This window comes from Phascolarctos cinereus, unplaced genomic scaffold (assembly GCF_003287225.1).
Source record: "Phascolarctos cinereus isolate Bilbo 61053 unplaced genomic scaffold, phaCin_HiC Scaffold_3;HRSCAF=262, whole genome shotgun sequence".
Lineage (NCBI taxonomy): Eukaryota > Metazoa > Chordata > Mammalia > Diprotodontia > Phascolarctidae > Phascolarctos > Phascolarctos cinereus.
Genome location: NW_027555736.1, coordinates 78992380 through 79014496, shown reverse-complemented (window position 1 = coordinate 79014496; position 22117 = coordinate 78992380). Strand labels below are relative to the sequence as shown.

At 37.2% G+C, this 22117-nt stretch overlaps 1 protein-coding gene across 5 annotated transcripts in view; it reads left to right on the top strand.

The window, feature by feature from the left end:
* Positions 1–22117, top strand: part of CEP55 (centrosomal protein 55) — a 46847-nt gene that overhangs the window by 13695 nt on the left and 11035 nt on the right. For all 5 annotated transcript variants that reach the window (XR_002320234.2, XM_020964089.2, XM_020964086.2 and 2 more), the window contains exons 2-5: positions 1031–1225; positions 4072–4347; positions 5954–6022; positions 20863–21013. Coding sequence is in view for 4 of the 5 variants with exons in the window: in XM_020964089.2 (XP_020819748.1) it covers positions 1031–1225; positions 4072–4347; positions 5954–6022; positions 20863–21013 (691 nt within the window). In the remaining variant the exon portion in view is untranslated. The remainder of the gene's footprint in view (positions 1–1030; positions 1226–4071; positions 4348–5953; positions 6023–20862; positions 21014–22117) is intronic.

The window sequence follows — 22117 nt, the reverse complement described above, 5'->3', positions numbered from 1 at the left end:
TTTCTTTGATCACAACTTTCAGATAATTCTCAAATTCTCTCTCCTCAATCTGTTTTCCAGGTCAGTTGTTTTTCTGATGAGATATTTCACATTTTTCCTATTTTTTAATTCTTTTGCTTTTGTTTTATTGTTTCTCAAAATCTCATAGAGTAATTAGCTTCCACTTGCCAATTCTAATTTTTTTCTTCAGTGAGCTTTTTTACTTTTTCCATTTGGCCAATTCTGTTTTTTAAGGTGTTTTCTTCAACATTTTTTTTTGTGCTTCTTTTACCAAGCTGTTAATTAATGATATTATCTCATTTGAGCTTTGCCACATGGGTGGGTAGTGTTAGTAGTATTAGATTCAGAAACTGAGGATCACTTAATAAAGGGTAATTGACTCACCCAAGGTCTCATAGTGAGTGGCAGAGACAGAACTGGAGCCCAGGTCCTCTGACTTCAAATTCAGTAGTCTTTTCCTTATATCACACTGGCTCTCTACTCTCAGTTATTACTCTTGGTTTTTGCCTACTTGATTCTTTTCATTTTTGGATTCTATGCATATTGTCATGTTTTCATATAGTCTTATTTCTTTCTCACTTGAACTTGTTACCCATCATCTCCTGAGTGCCTGCTGAAAGAGGTCACAGAAGAACATTATACTTGAAAGCAGATTGAATAGACTCAGGTGCTACTTAAAAGCTACATCACCTTGTGAAAATCGGTTAACCTCTCTAGTCCTCTATTCATCTGTAAAACTAGAGATAATAATGAGTATTCTTGCCTTACAAGAGTTGTTATGAGGATTAAATAAGGTAGTGTCTGAGAAAGTGCTTTGTTAAATTGTAAAGTGCAATAGAGATGTAAAAGGATCACTTAGCATTTTTTCTAAGTTGGAAATGTTCTTAGTTGTGACCTATATATGGTAGGGTCAGTGTATGATTTCAACACCTTTCCATTTTGGGTACTTATTTTGCTGAGAGCAACTGAGCATGTATAACATTGAGTCTTTAAACTATCTTTTTATATGCTTTCATTCTTGTTTTTACAGAATATTCCAGATATGTCCTCCAGAAGCCCCAAAGATTTTGTTAAAAGTAAATTGGGATTAAAGATTAGCACCTCCAAATCTGAAACTGAACTAGAGAACTTTAAGAAAGAAAATTCAGCTCTTAAAAAGTCTGTGGAAGAAAATGCAAACGCAAAAGGAAAGGTGGCAGAAAAAGAAATTCACAGACTTCAAGAGGTAGATGGTTTTGACTTTTGAATGTTGTAATTAAATTATACGTTCTGTTCATCATTTCCTTCCCTTATGCTATTAACTTCAAATAGTTGACCTGTGTAACTTTTCAAAGATCAATCTGATGAAAAGGGTGGATAACATCGAGACTGCTTTAGAATATTCCTTTATCTTAAACATACCCAAAGGGATTTTAAATTCACACATAATTCATTGAGATTATCAGGTGTATATTAGATATAGAGTTAAAATGTATGTTAGAAGTCATCTAATATAGAACCTTCTCATTTTAGAAGTGAGAAAAGAAGTGAGACTCTAAGAGGTTAAGTGATTTACCCAGGGTCATACATATTAGGGGAAGAACTCAAGTTTTAAACCCAGATGCTAACTGCAAGTCCATCAGGCCATCTTATATTAACATGTTTTAGAAGAGTCTTTACCTCTACCGAACAACCTAATAAATTTCTTTCTAAAACTTAAAAAAAAGTCTTTATTTGATTCAATAATGTCAATACTTCACTATTATTTATCTATAAAACACATTTAACTAAATTTAATTGCAAGAGTATTTTTAACTAGATTTTTCTTTTCTAAAAGTTTGAGTCTATATAAATTATTTTGTATTTAAGATTTTCACAATTTTATAATTTAAGTTATAGACTGGCTATTTGGTGGTCATTGCATTTTATTATTTTATCAAATACCAGCCATTTTCATATTTTAAAGTACTTAATTTTTCCTGAAACATATGCTTGCACATACATACTTATGTCAAGTCTTTGTCATGACCAACGGTCTGGTTTGTCTCGTCACTAACTTCTTAGAATCAAGGCTACTCATTTGAGATTACTGAATTAACAATGTGAAAAATTTATGTGAATATTTAACATCCCATTTAATTATATCATAGATTATCATCATGAATTTAGATCATAAATTTAAGGCTGGAAGGAACCTGACAGAACGTTGAGCCCAACCCAACCCACATATTTTACAGATGAGGAAATTGAGGCCCAAAGATTGATTTGCTCTGGGTTATGTACCTAGTACATGTTCAAGGCAGGATTTGAACCCAGGTCTTCCTAAGTACAGTGCTCTATTGACCATTTTGCCTCTCATATCTTGGCTTCCTTCTGATAGCTTTCCCCAGGCTGTTTTAAGTAAAGTTCTTATAAAATTCTAATTTATAAAAATTAGCTTTTGGACTTTAGGAAGGGGCAGTTTGTTGAGATACTCTAAATATCTTTAAACCCTTTGAAGTATTTGAAGACAATAAGGTTATCTTTCTTACTTTTCTGTTGTATAGACTAAGAAACTCCAAAATTTTCTGTCCTTTGTATGATATTGTTTCCAGACCCATCTTCCTATTCCTTTGAATACACTTTAGTTTATCAATGCTTCTCTTAAATTGTAGTACCCATGCATGAAATACTTGAGTCAGTCTACCAAAGCATACTCAGTACCTGTATAGATTCAATTACAAGATGCTCCTTAAAGAAATAAAGAACAACTTAAATAGCTGAAGGAATATTCAATGCTCATGAGTAGGCCATGATAAAATAAAAATGATACTGTTACTGAAGGTAATTTATAGACTTTTATCATACCACTCAGACTACCAAAGAGATATTTTATAAAGATGATAATTTAGAAGTGGCTTACAGAGTCTTTACCTCTACCAAACAACCTAATAAATTTCCTTCTAAAACTTAAAAAAAAGTCTTGATTCCATAATGTCAGTACTTCACCATTATTTATCTATAAGACATATTGAATCAGTTTTTGGACTTTAGGAAAGGACAGTTAGTTGAGATATTCTAAATATCTTTAAACTCTTTCAAGTATTTGAAGACAGATTGTCTTTCTTCACTTGAACTAACCCAAGCTAGCTCTCCCATATCATAATATAATACAACTGATTTTTTTAACCCAGTGAAAGACTTTATGTTTATCCTGTTGAGTTATATCTTTCTGTTATCATGAATTGTGATTATGCCATTGAGTGTGTGCTTATGTTCTTATATTTTGTATGATAAATGGATAATTGCTAGATGTAACTATCCCTACTTGTAATGATATAAAATCATTACAAATTTGATAGGATGTCTTCAATGACTTCAGTTGATAAAAATGTTGAACAGAGTAGTACCATGGACAGAGAGCTCTTTGGCAGCCACAGGCAATTAGTCAGTACTCAACAAGTTAAACATGAATACGGTATTAGTCGGTTGTCAGCAGCAGCAGCAATAGTTTTTTGGTTTTTTTTTCCAGTTTCACACAAAAACCTTTAAATATAAGATCATTTATCCAATTTAGTTTTTACCCTCCTTTTGTTATCTATTCATATACTAAAAAAGAAAGATGAGGCTTCTCACTTTTTCTTTTCTCAACTATCATCTTAATTTTGAATTAATTAATTCAAAAGAAGAAATGGGGAAATATTTCTACATTCAAAGAAGATGCTACTGCTGTTAAACTATGACTTTTTATTTTAGTAGTGCTTGAGTTCTCAATAGTTCACTCCTTATAACTTCCTTTAAATAGGAACTTGTATCTATTTACCTTTCTCTAGTTCTCTTTTAATCAAATGAAGAAGATTCCTGGGAATTGAGGCCAACAATGAGAGAGAAGTGAGTTCTTCGCTTTGTGTATGAGACTGTGGTAGAAAAATATTCAAATAGCTCGCTTATTTCTTTACATATTTTTCAAATTAAAAAATTATTTTAGTACAAAACTTAATTTTGTGGTGACATTCGTTATCTTGTCTTCATTTTGACATTTGTTTGTCATTGTTTGTCTTCATGTTTGCGTTAACTTTGTAGTGAGATTCTTATCTTTTTTTTTTTGTCTAGAAAATATTTGCCCTTGAAACTGAAAAGGAGAAGAATAGTTACCATCTGACAGAGAAAGAAAAAGAAATACAGCAATTAAAAGCCCAGCTGAAATCTAGAAGTAGCATTGGTTCATTACTGAGTCAATTAGAAGAAAAAACTAAAGAGGCAGAGAGAAGAGATCAACTCTTAAAGTCTTTATCAGAAGAGACCGACATTCTGAAAAAGCAGTTGTCTGTAGCAACCACAAGACTGTCAGAACTTGAAAGCAAAGCCAATACACTTCATTCATCACAGGTACTTAATTTAAACAAGAAATTCTAGCATCTAAATTATTTTGGTACATAATCAAACAGACTTAGAAAATGTATTTTGTAACTCTAGTGTGACTATAGCAAAGTATATAGTAGAGATTATCTTATGACCGAATTATAGGGTAACTAATTTCAGCAACTATTTGCTTTTACCCAAAGTATTATTCTTGCTGAACTGCTCATTTGTTCATTTTCACATAAAATAATTAAATCAGAATTAGTTTGTCCAAGCTAGCTATGTAATAGATGCTGTATGGATAAGACCTAGATTGCTGCTGAGAATTTTAATATTTTTATGGAAGTGTGTGGAATAAATTAAATATTACTTTCTCAGGTGAATACTTGATTTTAAGAGTGTTTTTCAATATGCTTCAGTAACATGGAGGCAACTGGTATTAGGATATCATTGCATATTGTCTCCATTTTACCTACCAGTTTATTTGCTATTAATGTTATACACGTTACATTTCTCTATAATTAAAAGTACTGTGTAAGGGGGTTAGATAAGATCAGAGATGGCTAGATCTTCAAAAAAAATCCATCCTATAAAAAGCAAACTAAAATATTTGAATGTGGAATGTAAATGTTAGCTTTTAAGTAGAAATTCTAATTTAGTCCCTGAATGGATTTTATAGTACTGACATTTGAGAGGTAATACAGAGGCTATAGAGTCAGTCTTAGAATCAGGAAGACCTGAGGTCAAGTCTTGCCTCTAGCATATAATAGCTGTGTGACAGCGATAACTCATCTGACCTCTCAATTCTGTAGACAACTCTCTTTAAAATAATAGCTTACCCACTAGTTGCTCTCTGCACCTGTGGAAGGGAATTCCCTACACCAATGAAATCACAATTCCAAACAACTTTTAAAAAGTCGTATCCTCAACCAGCATTGTATCTGTAAGTATTCTTATGCGTTGTCTTTGGCCTCCTCACCTGTTGTTATTGTATTGTGTACCAAGGAATCATGGCTAGATACAAAATAAAATATAGAGGAGAGCCTTTAAAAAAGTGTTTGAGCTTTTTAGTCAAAAATGACAGCCAAATTCTTTTTTACCAAATCTTGAAGAGCTGAAATATAGTTCCATTATGGGCTTTTTATGATCTAGCCTGAAAACTTAACTACTATTTTATCATCTTCTATATAGCTGACAGGGTTACAAACAGACTTTGAGGATGAAACTTGAAAAAATAAGTAGGTACTTACTATGTTTTTGACATGACAATTTAGTGTCTCTTGAAAGATATTTGAATCGTGCAGTGATTTTCATTTGGATGAAAATCTTTAGGCTATTTGTGACCTATTTTAAAGGAAGTGTGCTATTGTAAAGGAAGTTTGTGCTGTTCTAGTATTAAAAGGAGCACATCATACCTGAAGAACTCTGCATTTTCCAGTCTACTTACATTTCCAAGAGATCTTTATTCCACCTGCCCAAAGCCATACAATACTTTGATGTCATGACAGTTCCTCAGAGTACACCAATCTGGGATGTATAGGTGCCTTGAGTTTTGTGGTGGAAATCATGAGACTGGAGAGATTCATGAACATATGCTTAGTCTAAGCAGCTAATAACTTTGATTTGTTTGTAGAACATGGCTACAAGTTTCACTGAATCACCTGTGGTTAATATTCATGCATTGGAACTACAGCTGAAAGACGTAAGTTCAATGGACATTTTCCTTTTGATGAATTCTTTATTCAAATGGGAGCTTCCTTTCTATGGCAATTGCTACCATATGTATACTATAATTTTTAATAAGCTGCTGATGAGCTAGCAGAATTGAATTTTTTTAAGAGAACCCCATGCTGGTATTGCCCCATGTAGCCTAGAGAAGTTTAGAAAGTTTGTCCATTGCCATTAGTGGGTACTCAAAATTTCCCTCTCCCTAAAGAGCTTCAATCACCTGTAATACATCACCTATAATATAATTCATTGGTGGAATCTACTTTTATAAGCCGTCTTCCTTTTTGTCTTTCACCTATGTGAAAGACATGTCTCATTTTTAAGATTTATATTTCATAGTTTAAAAAATGGCTTAATCTTGTAATCCTTAGTCATAAAATGAAAAAATTAAGAAGAAAGTATGTTTTGCTCTTAGCCGAGTGTGATTTTACTCTAGAATCACACATGTACTTGATATGGATGTTTGTATGATAAAACTGTATTTTTACATGACTTAATAAATTATACATGGTTAGTAACATAATTAAAAATGAATAAACCAAAGATACCACAGAATTTATGTTCGTAGGCCATCTTTTCTTGCTTTGATATTTGACACATGAGGGTTGATGATAATCATGAGTTTATCAGGCCAGCAGTTGTAATTGAACCTGAAAAAGTAACTGGCCTGAAAAATGCACAGGTAGACTTGTAAGGTTTTTGTTTTATTCTGACTAGTAAGTACACAAACCTTCTGTAAAGTGGTTTTGCATTCTGAAAGGAGAAATGGAACCAATTTACTTCACTGCTAAAAGGGTCACAGTGGAGCATCCCAACCTTTGTCAAAGTGCCTCTTCTAGAGATAATTGAAAAAGGCACTTGTATGTAATTGGCCTACCTCCTTTTCCAGTCATACATGTTCTCAGTAACATCTTTTACTCTACTTCTCGTATGAAGACTATTACTGGCAATATGCTGCAGCCTACTTACACCTACCATGAATCTTTCTGCTGCCCTTTGGGGTCACCCAAAACATTTATTCTTCTGAGGTGATGCTATTTCATGATTAATAGCCAGATAGCATTGCCAGGAAAATATTTGTGTTAAAAATGAACTTTTGCAATAGAGAACAGGTTGTGATCTTGGAAAACACAGAGTGATTTTCCAAATGTAATCTAGGCTATCCTCTTCCTGTTTGTTTCTGGAGCCAACTCACTGGCTGTCTTCAGTACTCAAGATATGTACTAGTGGATTGCCCATTCAACTATGCGCATTTTTTATCTACTTCTGTGAATTGCTGGTTTCTGAAATGACCATGGATCTTATTAAGGAGGTTCTTTAACATTATTGGGCTTTATACAGTCACCATAGTATTATCTGCAAACTGCTACAACTGACAGACATTTCTAGCTATAGGATACTCCTCTTCCATTTGTGTTTTGTGTGGAATATCACCCAAGTCACTGCCAAAAGCCTTTTGGTGAGTGTCTCTCTTCACTTATGCCGCATTTAATGTTGATACTCAGGAGTTCTTTGAAACTACAAGTATCCTGTGATCCTGTGATCTTTAAGATTTTATTGAGGGCTTTTGATGTCACCAGCTCCATTTCCCAATATCCTCTCCACCACTCCCAGCCTTCCCTTGTCAGAAAAATAAATGGTTAAGCACAACTGACTGATAGAATGACCATATATGACAGTATATGCAACAAATATTTGGTACTACCAAATGGCAAGTAAATCCACCACCACCTCACCACCTCACCCCTTACCTTTCCTCACTGAATTGTTAACTGAAAGGAGAGGGGTAGTTTTCATCATCTTGAGTCTGGTATAGGTAATTTTCTTCAATCCAAGTTCAATCCAAGTTGCTTTTTAGTGGGTTTTTAAAAAAATTGTATTATTCTAATTAGGTATATACTCCTGGTTCTACTTTCTTTATTCTGCATCAGCTCACACAAATCTTTCAGTATTCTTCTGAATTCTTCCTTGTTTAAGCATATATGCCGTTCTATTCCATTTATATGCCACAATTTGTTGAAGCATTCCGCAGTCAATGGGTACCTACTTTCTTTCCAGTTTTTTGCTACCATTAAAAAAACTCCACTGCTTTTAATATTTAGATATATAGGAGCCTATCTGCTAAGCACTAGGAATACAAATACAAAAACAAAGAGAGTCTCTACCCTCAAAGAACTTATATCCTAATAAGGAGAGACAATACATAATAGGGCAGCTAGGTAGTGCAGCAGTAAGCCTAGTCCAGCCTCAGACACTTACTAGTTGTGTGATCCTGGGCAAGTCACTTAACCTCTGTTTCAGTTTCCTGTCTGTTAAATGGAGTAGGTGCTTAATAATTGTTTATTGTTTGATTGATAATAGCATCTACCTCCCAAGGTGGTTGTAAGGATCAAATGAGGTAATCATTGTGAAGTGCTCAGCACAGTGCTTGCCACATAGTAAATGCCATATAAATGTTAGCTAGTATTAATTACTTTTAAAAAATTTATTATAAAGGATTGGTGGTCAGGGATGGATATTTTGGTTTGGAAAGTTGCAGGGATAGTGAATGGAGCTATCAAGGAGTAGATCAAGAGTTTAGTGATTTTTCTTCATAATTCTAAATATTTTCCACAGCTGTTGGACCAGTTCACAGCTCTATCAACAGTACATTAGTGTAACTATCCTCCCACATTCCCTCTCAATAGGAGTTTCTTTTTTGTTTTTTAATCATCCTTTCTAAGTTGATGGATGTGAGGAGAAACTTCACAGTTGTTTTAATTTGCATTTCTCTTGTACATAACTTGGAGTGTTGTTTTTTTTTTCCTCATGGTGGTTTTCTATTCTTCTGAGAATTTTGTTCACATCCTTTGACACTTATCTGGTGCAGAGTAGCTATTAGTCTAATAGATTTGCATCAATTTCTTATAGATCTTGGATATTGGATTTATATTAGAGAGATTTGATGCAAAGTTTTCCTACATGCACTCAATAATTTTCTCCTCTTTTTTGATGGCATTGACTTTTGTTCCTGGAAAAGCTTTTTAATTTTATGTATGAAAAATTCTCTTTTGTGTGACTCATGAACTTCTGATGTGCATGGGAGACAACTTGTAGCAGTAAAAAATCCCATGTTTTTTTTCTTACTCTAATGAATCAAAAAAAAATTTTTTTTTGGTAATTAGCAAACACACACACAGCTGAGTGTTATCTACATTGTTGTCAGGTACTTACCTGAGAAGATGTGGTCTGCTATAGAAATTTGTACGTACAAATTTGATTTGTTCAGATAACTCCATCATATATTTTGCATTATCTTCTTTTTTTTTTTTTTGGCTGGGCAATGGGATTAAGTGACAGGGTCACACAGCTAATAAGTGTTATGTGTTTGAGGCCGAATTTGAACTCAGGTCCTCCTGAATCCAAGACCAGCGCTCTATCCACTGGGCCACCTGGCTGCCCTCTGCATTATCTTTTATTCTGCCTTGCATCTCATTATGTTTCAGAAGTTTCTTGGGATAGCTTTTTAATTACCTTTTTTCCCCCAAAAATCTAGGTCTTTTTTTAAAAATTATACTGAGAAATTTATTGTTTGTTGTCCAGAGTCGTCCTTTGGTCTGTTTTGATATCTGTTATTTATTTTTGAGATCATATTGTACCTCTTTTGCTGTCTAATCTTGCAGTGACCTTGAATAGTAAAAATTGTCCACTCCTACCAAATAGCTATTTGAAGAATCATAGCACTGATTTCTCCTTATTTGAACATCAACAGAAGTATATCAACACATAAATATTTATTTATAATGAAAACTCCACAAAGAAAGTAGAAGAGGAATACGCTTCCCATCGTTGGCTATTCACTAATATCATTAATTAGCTATTTAGGCTGCAATTCTTGCCTCTCAAAGTTCCTATGTGATCCCCTTAGATGATTCCCAGTACTTTTTTCATTTTGTAAGACTAGGTTAATCCATGGAAAGCCTTTGGTGTTAATGATTGCTTCTCTAAAGATTCAGCTGTAACATTATTTGAATGTTGGTAAAGCCTGACTCACATAACTAACATCACCTACATGGAGCTAATTCTGCAGTCATTACTTATGGTGAAGGGTTGGTGATATTTTTTTCTCTCTAGGACCCCTAACCTATATAGAGTCACACAGTTCTCTAGCAGCCTGGGGTAGGGTTTGTTTTTTAGCACAAGAAATATGAAACATTTTATTTAGCTGCACTTTTAAACAAAATTCATCAATACATAAAAAAAAGTTAGTTCTATATTATAGCTACTTAAGAAGAAAAGAAAGACATAAGACACGTGAACCTCAGTTTTATCATCTGTGAAGTGAGAAGATAGAGCTAGATCACTCTAAGGTCCCTTTCAGTCCTTCTAATTCTTTTGATCTGTGAATCTAAAACTATACAGAAATAAACCAACGTGAGGAGAAAGAGGTTTTCTACTTTTCAGGAATAATACCACCATCTTGTGGCCTCTTATGATATTGCTCCTTAAGATTTTAAGTCATTATGCATTTTGGTAGTCTATGTGTGTTATTACCTCAGTGCATCACCCACATGCTTGTTAAAGTTCAGATAAAGGTTCATTTAAGTCTGGAAGTCATTGGTTCTCCCCCTCCCCTACCATATAAAGGTATAACTCTGATGTTTCAGTCCATGGAAATGAGCACAACATACTATTGGTGGTGGAATATTATCTAAAGATGGCCTTAATACTGTGACATTTGAATTGTAATTGGTACAGTCCTAGTAAGGTTATTGATGCTACAGTGCTAACCCAGGTTTAATCTCCAGGCTGAACTGACTGGCTATAGTTACATATTGTACTGTTATGTCAGAGGTGTATCAAATGTAAATCAAGACCGTCTTCTGTGGCAGCTAGGTGGCACAGTGGATAGAGCACCAGCCCTGGAGTCCAGAGGACCTGAGTTCAAACCCGGCCTCAGACACAGAGTGCTCATTAGCTGTGTGATTCTGGGCAAGTCACTTAACCCCAGTTGCCTCACCAAAAAAACAAAACAAAACAAAAAGATAGTCTCCTTTGGTAACACTGGATCTGACTCAATATTATTACTGACTACTACTTTGGTGGCTCTTCAGGCCTAGCAGTATGTGAACCTGTTGAGACATATTAGTCAGGAGCCCTTAATACTAAAGTTGTCTGAACTTAGCATTCTTGTTTATCAGAAGAGGCAGAATGGTATAGTAGAAAAAAGCATTGGATTTGAAGTCAGAGGACTTATGTCCAAATTACTGCTGTTAATCTCTGTGGGCATCAGTTTTATTATCTCTGAAATAAAGAGAATAGACTAAATGTTTAAGATCTTTTAACTCAGAGTCCAGTGATCTTATGACAGCAGTTCTGAGACTATGCAGTAACAGCTGTGGCAAAACATTAAGCATTCAATATAGTGCTAGAGTCACATGTATCTTTTAATGGCTGATGCACGCCTAAAGCTGGGCTCAGAATTTCTTGGATTAAAAAGAACACAAAGCCAATCTACCTCAATGAGTTGTCAGAGGACATGGCAACATGCAAAGAATCCATAGTATTAATTGCCCTGGGTAGCACATATAAGTCAATGGTCATTCTTCATTAGGAACACTATAAGAGTTTACATATGTCTAGGTCAAAAGCACTTACAATCTTATACATGAATTCTACAGTGGAATGATGGGTGGAACTAAATATTTTGATAATTAGGCACCATCCCTCTAGATGGTACCTAATGGCAATGGTGATTGCCAAAAATAATGATTCATCTTTTTATTTATCAACTAATCTGTTAGCAATATATACAAGTGATTAAAGATGAGTTCAGTCATCATTTTGTATCTTTTATGTGAAGCTTTTAAGTGAGCACATTTGAGAGGCAGTGTGATATTCTTCACTGAGAATCAGGAGTCCTTGATTCTGATCCTTACTATGACATCGAGTTAGCCATGAGTCCTTGGTCAGTCACTTAACTTTCCACTCAGTTTCCTCTTCTGTAAAAGGGAGGATTGCACTAGATTATTAGTTCTGGCTTCCCTTGCAGTAGTTATCTTCATCCTACCTACCCTCCTCACCCTCTCAGAGATATGCCTTGTGGTACAGGTATTGGTACAACTTTATTTCCCGTGTGATTTAGCTCACCGAGGGAGTGGCCCACCTACGCTTCCAACCCAATTTATCTCTGTTGATTTTTACAGAGATGTAACATAACATCAAATACCACCCAAAGGTGTTATTTTATTTATTCTTCCAGCCGCAATTTAGCCATTCTTCAGTTTTATAGCCTTTTCCTCCTTATGCATTTGTTCGTGTGCCTACATGCACATAAATATCCCTTATTAGATGGTCCTTCAACTTTTCCTTATCTTACTTAACTTGTACAGTGGTCTTCTCCAACCTCCATCTGTTTACTATAGGCTAATAGACAGGGATCCATGTTTGTTTCCCTTTTAAACATCTTGAAATAAAGTTTTTCTGAAATTTTCTAGTCCTTAGCTAATTAGCACAAATCTATTATATTTGTTGTACTTACCAATGAAAACTTCATTTGTATGTTTTAGGAAATGTGGTTCCAGTTCCATTCCAACATAAAACAGCTATTCATTTATTTTATGCATTAAGATTTGCTTATGCTAAAGTCAGCCAATAAGCTTCTATGTAAAGTGCAAGCACTGTGCTAAGCACTAGATAAAGAGTAATGTCCTATTCTGATGTCTCATGATGTGAGGATGACCCCGGGGCCTTAGGTCCAATGGAGCATAAATGCCAGTGAGCCCCACCAAGCTGGAAAAGTTGGGAAGGTCCATACGGATATGGGCCCAGTATGGACTTTTGTGTATTTTGTTTTCCTTCCTTGCTATGCCCATATAATAAAAGTGATACTTAAATTAATTTGTAGATTTAGTAACAATTTTTTATAGAATTAAAGTATTAAAACTCATTTTTAAGAATAAAGGTCTAAAGCAGGCCTGCACAACCTGCAGCCCTGGGTTGCTTAAGGCCCTTGGCAGTTTGCCTCATGCAAAAGGATTTCATGTGGCCCTCAAAAAATGTAGAGGAAAGCATCCTTCATATGTAGAAGAAATCTTTTGGCATGAGGCGAGCTGCCAAGGGCCTTAAGCGGCCAGTGGGCTACAGGTTGTGCAGGCCTGGTCTAGAATCTCAAGGACAGTGAAAAAAGGCAATAAGGAAGGAGCATAGCATTACCAGATTTCAAACTATTATAGAATGATCATTATCAAAACTATTTAATATTGGTTAAAAATAGTAGGTCAATGAAATAAGGGATGCAAAAGAAGATATCAAACAGCAGTCCAGTGACTCACTATTTAACACGAAGTGCTGGGAAAATGGCGGAGGAGTTTAGCAGAAAATAGTTTAAACCACATCTTATATATCACAATAAGCTCCAAATGAATGTCATGCACACATTTATACGTGTGTACCTGTAGTGTATATGTATATATGTGTACACGTATTATGTATACATATTTGTGTACATATGTGTATACATGTGTGTGACGATTTAAAAAGTAAGAACAAAAGACAATACGTTTTACAGTTATGGCTAGGGAGGACAGGACTCTAGTATTAACTGGCATATCAGTTCCTAAGAAGTATGGGAGTCAGGTCAATTCTCACTCTGTTAAGCATAGACTCTCAGTATTGTAAGGGACCCCTATAATTAATTATTTAGTCCAACCTACATCTGAGAAGGAAACCCCTCTGTAACATCCCTGAAAATGTCTGTGTGGTGTCCCCCTGCAGACATCCTGTGATGGAAAGTTCAATACTACTTGAGGATTTTTTATTTTGCTTTTGTTCAGCTCTAATTGTTAGGAAGTTTTTCCTTATTTGGAGCCTAAATCTGACTCTGTAACTTCCCCCATTGCTCTTAATTCTGCTTTCTATGTTCAAACCAAACAAGTTCAACCTGTCTTTTATATGACAGCTTTTCAAATAATCAAGCATTGCTGTTTATGTCCACTTAAATCTTCTTTTCTCCAAGTTCCTTCATAATTCCCAAAATATATCTGAACCAAAACTATACCAGATATAGTATGGCCAAGACAATACAGCAGGACTCTAACCTCCCTCATTCTGGATACTCTGCTTTTACTAAGGCAGCCTTAGATAGCATTCACTTTTATGGCTGCCATATCACCCTGTTGACTCACATTGAACTTGCAGTCCAATAAAACCTTCACATCTTTTTCACACAAACTTTTTTTTTTTTATCATACTCCTTCTGTCTAGTTGATTTCTTAACTACAAGGTAAATCTTGTTTTGGGTTTCTTTTTTTTGGTTGGATAATGGGAGTTAAGTGACTTGCCCCGGGTCATACAGCTAGTAAGTGTTATGTGTCTGAGGCCGAATTTGAACTCAGGCCCTCCTGAATCCAGGGCTGGTGCTCTATCCATTGTGCCACCAAGCTGCCCCCTACAATATAAGTCTTTATACTTGTCTCTACTAAATTTAAATTTATTAGATTGGACCCATTATTCTAACATCTTGGATCCTTTTAGATTCCCTGTCATTCAACAAATTCAGCAAATAAAAATCCAAAACTAATTAGCCAGATTTCCTAGCTTTGTGTCATCTGCAACCTTTACAAGTAATTATATCTTTCTTCAAGTCACTGGAAAAAAAACTGAACCCAACAGAGCTAGATGCCAGTGGCACTGCACTCTTCCCTCCAACTTGATATAGATCTGATAATCACCACTCATTGGGTCTGATCATTCAACCAGTTTCAAATGCATCTAATTACGATCATCCAGTCCCCACCTCTCCATCTTGCCAATAAGAATCTCATGAGAGGCATCATCAGACACTTTCCTGAAATTTAAGGAGTTAGTCTGTTGTGACTTGTTCTTAATGAACCTACACTGATTAGTAATCACCATTTACTTTTCTCAGTGCTCACAAACTATCCCTTTAATAATGTGTTCTAGAATTTTTTCCAGAACCAAAGTCAAGTACACCAGCCTATATCTGGGGGGGGGGAACCACCTTTAATTCTACTTCTCTTCTCTCCACTCCCTGCCCCCCCCATGTCCCACCATAGGTTTTTTTGTTTGTTTGTTTTGTTTTGTGTTTTTGGTGAGGAAATCAGGGTTAAGTGACTTGTTCAGGGTCACACAGCTAGTAAGTATCAAGTGTCTGAGGCCAGATTTGAATTCAGGTCCTCCTGACTCCAGGGCCACTGTGCTCTATCCACTGTGCCACCTAGCTACCCCTCCACCATGTTTTTATAGAAGTGAAATCTGACAGCATGATGTAGTGGCTTGGAGTCAGGAAGACCTGAGTTCAAATCCTCTCTCTAACAATTATTGACCCTGTGACCCTGGGCAATCACTTAAGCTCTTTGTGCCACAGAAAACTCTCTAGGGATTTATTTATTATTGGGTGGGTTGTGAGCTATGGTCTATATTCAAAGAGGAAACTCCCACACTGGAAACTCATTATGCTGGCAAAATTGTAGATCCTTTTCATTTTCTCATCTCACTGAAATCAGATCTGGAAGGGACAAAGCATTACCAGATCTCAGACTATCGTAAAGTGATAATTATCAAAACTATGTAATATTAGTTAAAAAGAAGAGTAGATCAGTGAAACAAAGTAAGCAAAAAGAAGCTATCAAACAGCAATCCAGTGATTCCCTCTTTAACATAAAGTGCTGGGAAAACTACAAAACAGTTTAGCATAAAATAGGTTTAGACCAACATCTTCTATCAGACTTCAAGAATAACCCGTAAGGATAAAAGAAATTTTAATATAGTGATAGTCTGAGAGATGTGTACGGAAGGGGATTGAGAGGGCACATTGCTCTGGCTTGATGATGTGTGTGGTGAGGATTATGAATTAATTTGTGTGTGCATAAGAAACTCACATGTTTTAGTCCCAACTGACAGAGCCACCTCCACCTTTCCAAATAGTTTTCTCTCTCTCTCTGAGACATTATTCATCTATCAGTAGTACAGCCATTCCCTCCTTCATCCCCTAGTCTGTCCACCCTTTTTCCAATGTGTGGTGCCCAGGGCGCTAGGGTGATTAGAAGGGTCACATTCTTTTCCCAACCACTGACAGAAGAGCCTTTGGAAATTTCCAATGTGTATTCTCCCTTGTCTAGGGTTTCTAAGAGTTATAGCAAATACAGACATAAATTTTAATATGATAGTGTTCTAAACAATAAGAAAAGCAATTTATCTTTGTATAAACTTTTATTGGTGATGTCAAGATCTACTACCCATTCATCTACAGAGGGTTTATACATTTGTTCCATTTTACAATATTCTCTTAGCTATTACTGTTGTCAAAGAGGAGCCTTAAAAAAGATCTTAAATCCACACACCCATATTTGTACATCCCTCTGTTTAGTCCACTAGTGCCCTTGTTGGATTTGTCACACTCTGTTTCCTATAACAGTATTTGTTAAAGCTTGACTATAAATCACATGATGTAATGCAATAAATGTCTTCATATTTTATAAGGTTCTGAAAGCCTTAGAGTCATTTTCAATTCCTGTTTTTCCCTTCCCCCCTCTAAGGTCTAATGATTCAACTTCAGCAGTGTCTCTTAAATCTGCCTCCTTCTTTCCCGCTCTTATCGTTATCCCCTAGTCTGTAGGTCTTGGCAATTGATCACATGTAGGGAATGAGGGAGACGAAGGAGTCGCTAACCCCCAGGCTGAACTGGATGAATAATGATGCCACTAACAGAAATAGAGAAGTCAGGAGGAATGGGTTTGGAAGGAAAGATTAGCTTTGGACATACTGAATATGAAGTATCAGGAAGGAGAAATGGAGGACTGGAACTTTGGTTAAGAGGTCAGAAAAAGAGATTTGGTAGTCACATAGAGCTACTATAGATGCCATGAGCAGACAGTATTTTCAAGAGATAAGGTATAGAGAGGGAAAAGGACTGAGGTCAGAACTTTGGGAATAAGAACATTTCACATTTCCAAAGCACTTTAAGTTGTGCAAAGCCCTGTCCTCACAACAGCCATTAGGTGGATAGAGCAAATGTGACTTTCCCCATTTTACAGATGAGAAAATTGAATTTCAGAGAAATTAAGAGATTTGCCTTTGATCACAAAGCTAGTAAATATCAAGGTGGGATTTGAACTTAGGTGGGCCTGACTCTAAGTCAGTCTAGCCACTGTGCCATATGATCGCTAAATGACTATATTTGGAGTGTAGGAGAAGGAAGAATAGCCATCAGAGGAGGCAGGCAAAGTAGCAGAAGAACCAGGAGAATGCACTATCACAGAAGTGAAGGAAGGAGACCCATCTGAAAGAGAGAGGTAGTCACGGTGTCAGGTGTTACAGAGGTGCTAACTATGAAGGCCGAGAAAAGGCCATTGGATTTAGCAATAAAGAGATCATTGGTAACTCGAGAGCAGTCTCAGTAAAACAGGTCGGGGTAGAAGCCAGATTGTCAGTAGATAGCAAGGATGTGGATCCAGGGAGTACAGACTACTCTTCTAGAAGCTTGGTGGTGATGAGGAGGGAGTGGAATGTAATTTGAGGGGAGAGCAGGGGGACAAGAGGGATTTTAGGTTTGGAGGATTTTAGCATGTTTGCAGGTAGAGGAAGGGGAGAATGGAAATAGAGAGGAAAAATTGAAAATGTAAATACAAAGATCACAACTGATATAAAGATCATAGTCTTGGCAATGATGAGAGACACTTTTTAGTCAGGAGCAAAGGAAGAGGGCAGGTGAAGATTTAGGTGAAGAATTAGAGTGCCGTGAGTAAAGAGAAGGGAATAATTGCAAGAGATGCTGTGGAGACAGAATTGACAGAGTTTTAGAAATTGATTGGATAAGTGGGAATAGAGAGTGAGGAGGCAAAGATTACCTCAGAGTTTCTAACTTGAGTTCCTGGGGAGATGGTGGTACTAACAAGTTTTGAGAGTTGCTTTAGGGGGAAATAAGATGAATTGGTTTGAGACATGTTGAGAGTGAAATGCCAGTGGAGCAACAAGAGGAGAAGGTCTAGTAGGTAGTTGAGATGCAAGACTTGAGATCAGGGGGGATTAGGGATGGACAAATGGATTTGGGAGTCATCTGCTTTCGAGGTGATTGAACCCACGGGACTGGATGAGATCACCAAAGGAAAGTGGGTAGAAGGAGAAGAGGATTGAGGACCAAGCCTTGGAAAACACTCTTCCTTAGATGGTGGGAGATGGCTGAGGAATGAGGGTAAGGGCCCAGAAAGGATCGGTCACATCGGTAGGAGGGGAACCAGGAGAGATCAGTGACCTGGAAGCCCATACGGGAGAAAGTGACTAGAAAGTGTCAAGAGCTGCATTGAGATCAAGGAGAATGAAGACCAAGAAAAGACCACAGGACTTACCTCACTGACAGCCTTTGGGAGAGTAGTTCCAACAGAGTGGTGGACGTGGAAGCCAGATTACAGCATGAAAAAGAGGCAGTGAGGTTCTGGCCATTTAGTAGTGGAGGTTGGAGTGAGCTGACTGACTGAAAGGGCACTTACCTTGTCCCACACATTGTGCTAAGCACTGGGGATATAGATACAAAAGTGAGACATTCCTTAAGAAGCTTACGGTCTGAAAAGGGAAGGTACCACACATGGAAAATGGTGACCAAGGAGGGACATTTTCGATTTGAAAAATCATAGAGATGACAAGTGGAGCCATAGAGGAGTTGATTGAATTGCTTTCTAATAGATTACAGAATTATTGACATGAAGCTGGAGGGACCTTGGAGGCTGTCTATCTGAGCACCCTGATTTTGCAAGTCAGGAACCTGAGGCCCAGAGAGGTCAAGGGACTTGTCTGAGGTCACACAGGTAGTGAGTGATAGAGGCAGGATTTGAAGCCAGTTTCTGATTTAATTTCTAGTGATCTTCTCCCCTATACCACGTTGCTTCTCTTGAGCAATGGCAATAGTGATTTAATTATGGGTTCTGGAGGTGGAGGACAGCTAGGTGACACAGTGGATAGAATGCTTGGCCTCGAGTCAGGAAGATCTGAATTCAAATCTGTTCTCAGACACTTAGCGGCTGTGTGATCTTGGGCAAGTCGATTAATCCTGCTTGCCTCAGTGTCTTCATCTGTAAAATGATCTGGAGAAGGAAACGGCACACCACTCCAATATCCTTGCCAAGAAAACCCCCAATGGAGCCATGAAGTGTCGGACACTGCTGAAATGACTAAGCAGCAACATCCAGGGTGGCACATGGAAGGGAGAGGGGAAGGCAAACGGCAAGAAGGTGATCAGAGCTGACGCGAAGCGAAGGTGGAGCGGGCTGTGCTTGCAAAGTTAGAACATGGGTGCAAATTGTCCGACGATCTTGAGTGTGTGTGTAGGCAGGAGAAAAGAATGCAGCGTCTTCAGGAAAAACAGAACCAAAAAACTACATTTCATGAGGACCACAAGCTGGAAAGACTATGAGAGGGTGTATGGGATATAGGAGAATTTTTAAACAATCCATTCAGATTTACAGAGGTTACTAGGGAAGGGAAGGGAAGGGAAAGGAGAGGCTAGCATCAGGGGCCTGGGTCAGGCCAGACCGCACAGAGATGAGAATGTGGGCAGTGAATAGAGGGGTTTTTCAACAGTGACTGTGAATCACAGGGTGTTATGTACCCATTTGGATTCACACTAATCTCAGGCATCCTCAAGCTCCAAGTCCACTGGGGTGTCTTCTCACCCCACCCCCAGAATTTCCTTATCCTGCCCTTCCACCCCACCTCCCCCCATGAAAGGAACTGAAAACAGTGCAGTTCAGATATAACATCTGCTGGACTTGGCTTATTGTTTGTTTAATGCTGTTCACACTGCCTGAGGGAGAGCACCTGGACCCAGAGCCTTAAAGGTGCAGTGGGAAATCACTTCCCCTAACCCTTCACGAGATGAACCCAGAAGGTGCTGTATATGGGCTCCATGACACATTCTGAACCTGACCATGATGCACTCCCAACTGCATAGAGTTTTCTGGAGGGCCAGGTGCCAGATCTTCATGATTTTGTTAGATCGTCTTACCAGCACGTTCTCTGCACAGATTATCATAATACAGTCAGCTCTTTTTTCATCTGCATGGTTTATTCACTTGTAGTAATTTCTGCAATTCTCCCTTGTAAATTTTCATTTCTGGTCTATCTTCTTCAAATTACCTGGCACATTAAGCCACCTTACCTAGCAGTCACTTGGTGTTTCCTCAGGAAATGTAATCATATTTTAATATTAGCAAAGCGAAATGTAATTATTTTGTTAAAACTTTCAAAAATGCCCTCACTGATAGTGAATTTTCTAGTATTTTGAATTATGGTGCTTTTCTCCTTGGTTTGAACAATGTAGACATGAATGTATCATAATTCATCTTTTTTATGAAACTAATAGTCTTTGTCTCCCTTCACATTTGACTATATAGCCTTTACACTTATTATTTTGTACGATGACTAATACATTTCAGTTACTTATGCAAACTCAAGGTCTAAGGTATAAACCAAAATTTGTCAGAGTTGTCGACATTTTCAATTCAGGACACTCTTAGCAACCACAGGTATGTGGAAATGTACCTAAGTAAATGTGTTTTTTTTGTTCTAAAGCTGAATATTTTTACAAATCACCTCCCTGCCACGTGGGCCAAACAGGAGGCAAAGTAGTTAGGGGAGCAAGCACTTACATAGTCCGTTAAGGTTTGCAAAGCATTGTAAATAGGGTTTCTTATTTGATCAAATTAACTTCTCTTCTGTGCCAAAGACTGTCTTCTGGTTTTTGCAAATAATGTCTGGACCCCTTTGTTCTTGACTTTTTCTATTTCATTTATTTATTTTGTTTTTCATTTTCACTCAAAGGCTCTGAAGAAGAATCAGCAGTGGCTCATATATGATAAGCAGCGAGAGGACTATGTGATGGGACTTAGGATAAAAATCTCTGAATTGGAACGGCAGTTGGAAGCAGCTGCTCATTCACAGCAACAGCAGTCCAAAAAGAGTGACTCAGCAGGTCAGACTGATACAAAAGATTTCTGTTAGAATAAGTTCTCCAAAACCATTTGTCAAATAGAATGTATCTTATATAGAGAGTGTATAGAATTGTATAAAATGTACGTTAGAACTAAGCCACTAGGAGCAATTTACCAACCCCCACATTAGTAATTCCAGCTCACTCTAATCCTTTGGATTTCCTAAATATTAACTTAAAAAGAAAGTCATGGAGCAAAGATTTAGTTACCTACAACTTTGGATTAATAGCTGATGTGTTTGCAAAGTGCTTGCTATATTTGCAGATTATTTCATTTGAGCCTCAGAACAACCCTGTGAAATATGCAATATAGAGTGCTTCTATTATAGAGATATGGAAACTGAGACTCAGAGAAAGGTTAATTAGCTTTCCTATGGTCACATGGCTAGTGTCAGAGGCAGGATTTGAAGCTAGGATTTTCTGAGGCCAAGTCTTATCACTCTTTTCCTAATACCATATTGCTTTTCAGCATTCTTGCAGCCTTTCTACCAATCCATGATTCTTATTCCTTCAGAATTCCCTTTTGGACGCTTTCTCTGATTCCCTACTAATATGTACTGAATGTTTTTTGTAGGAGAGTAAGCTTAGTGGTATGATAATTGCAGGAGGAAGCAAACAGGCACAGCCATACTTTGACCAGATATCATTTGCTTTTACTTATAAGTATTAAGGGTTATTGTTGTTTCTCTCATTTCTTGAGGCCTGTTTGCCCTCGGGAGTTTTTTGTGTCCAACAGTCATTATTGATTTGACTTAGTATTAAAGAAACTAACTGCTCATGAATTTTAGACTACCTTACTACAATTGGAAGTGAAGAACTGGGAAAAGCAAGGTGCCATTATAAGCCCATGTGAAGATCCCTGGACCCATAACCCAGGGGAAAGCCCGGGGAGAGGCCTTTCCTCCTCGGCCAAAGAAGACTCAGGAGCTCGGATGTTCTGAGAGTCTCTGGCTGACAAATGCTTCCAGGGGCTGAGAACCGGGGTGACGCCATGACCGTACTTGGCTTGGGCGATATAGTCTCTCTCTTCTTTTGCAAAGAGTTACCCTACCTGATATAGCATTTAAGATGAGACAAGGTAACCCT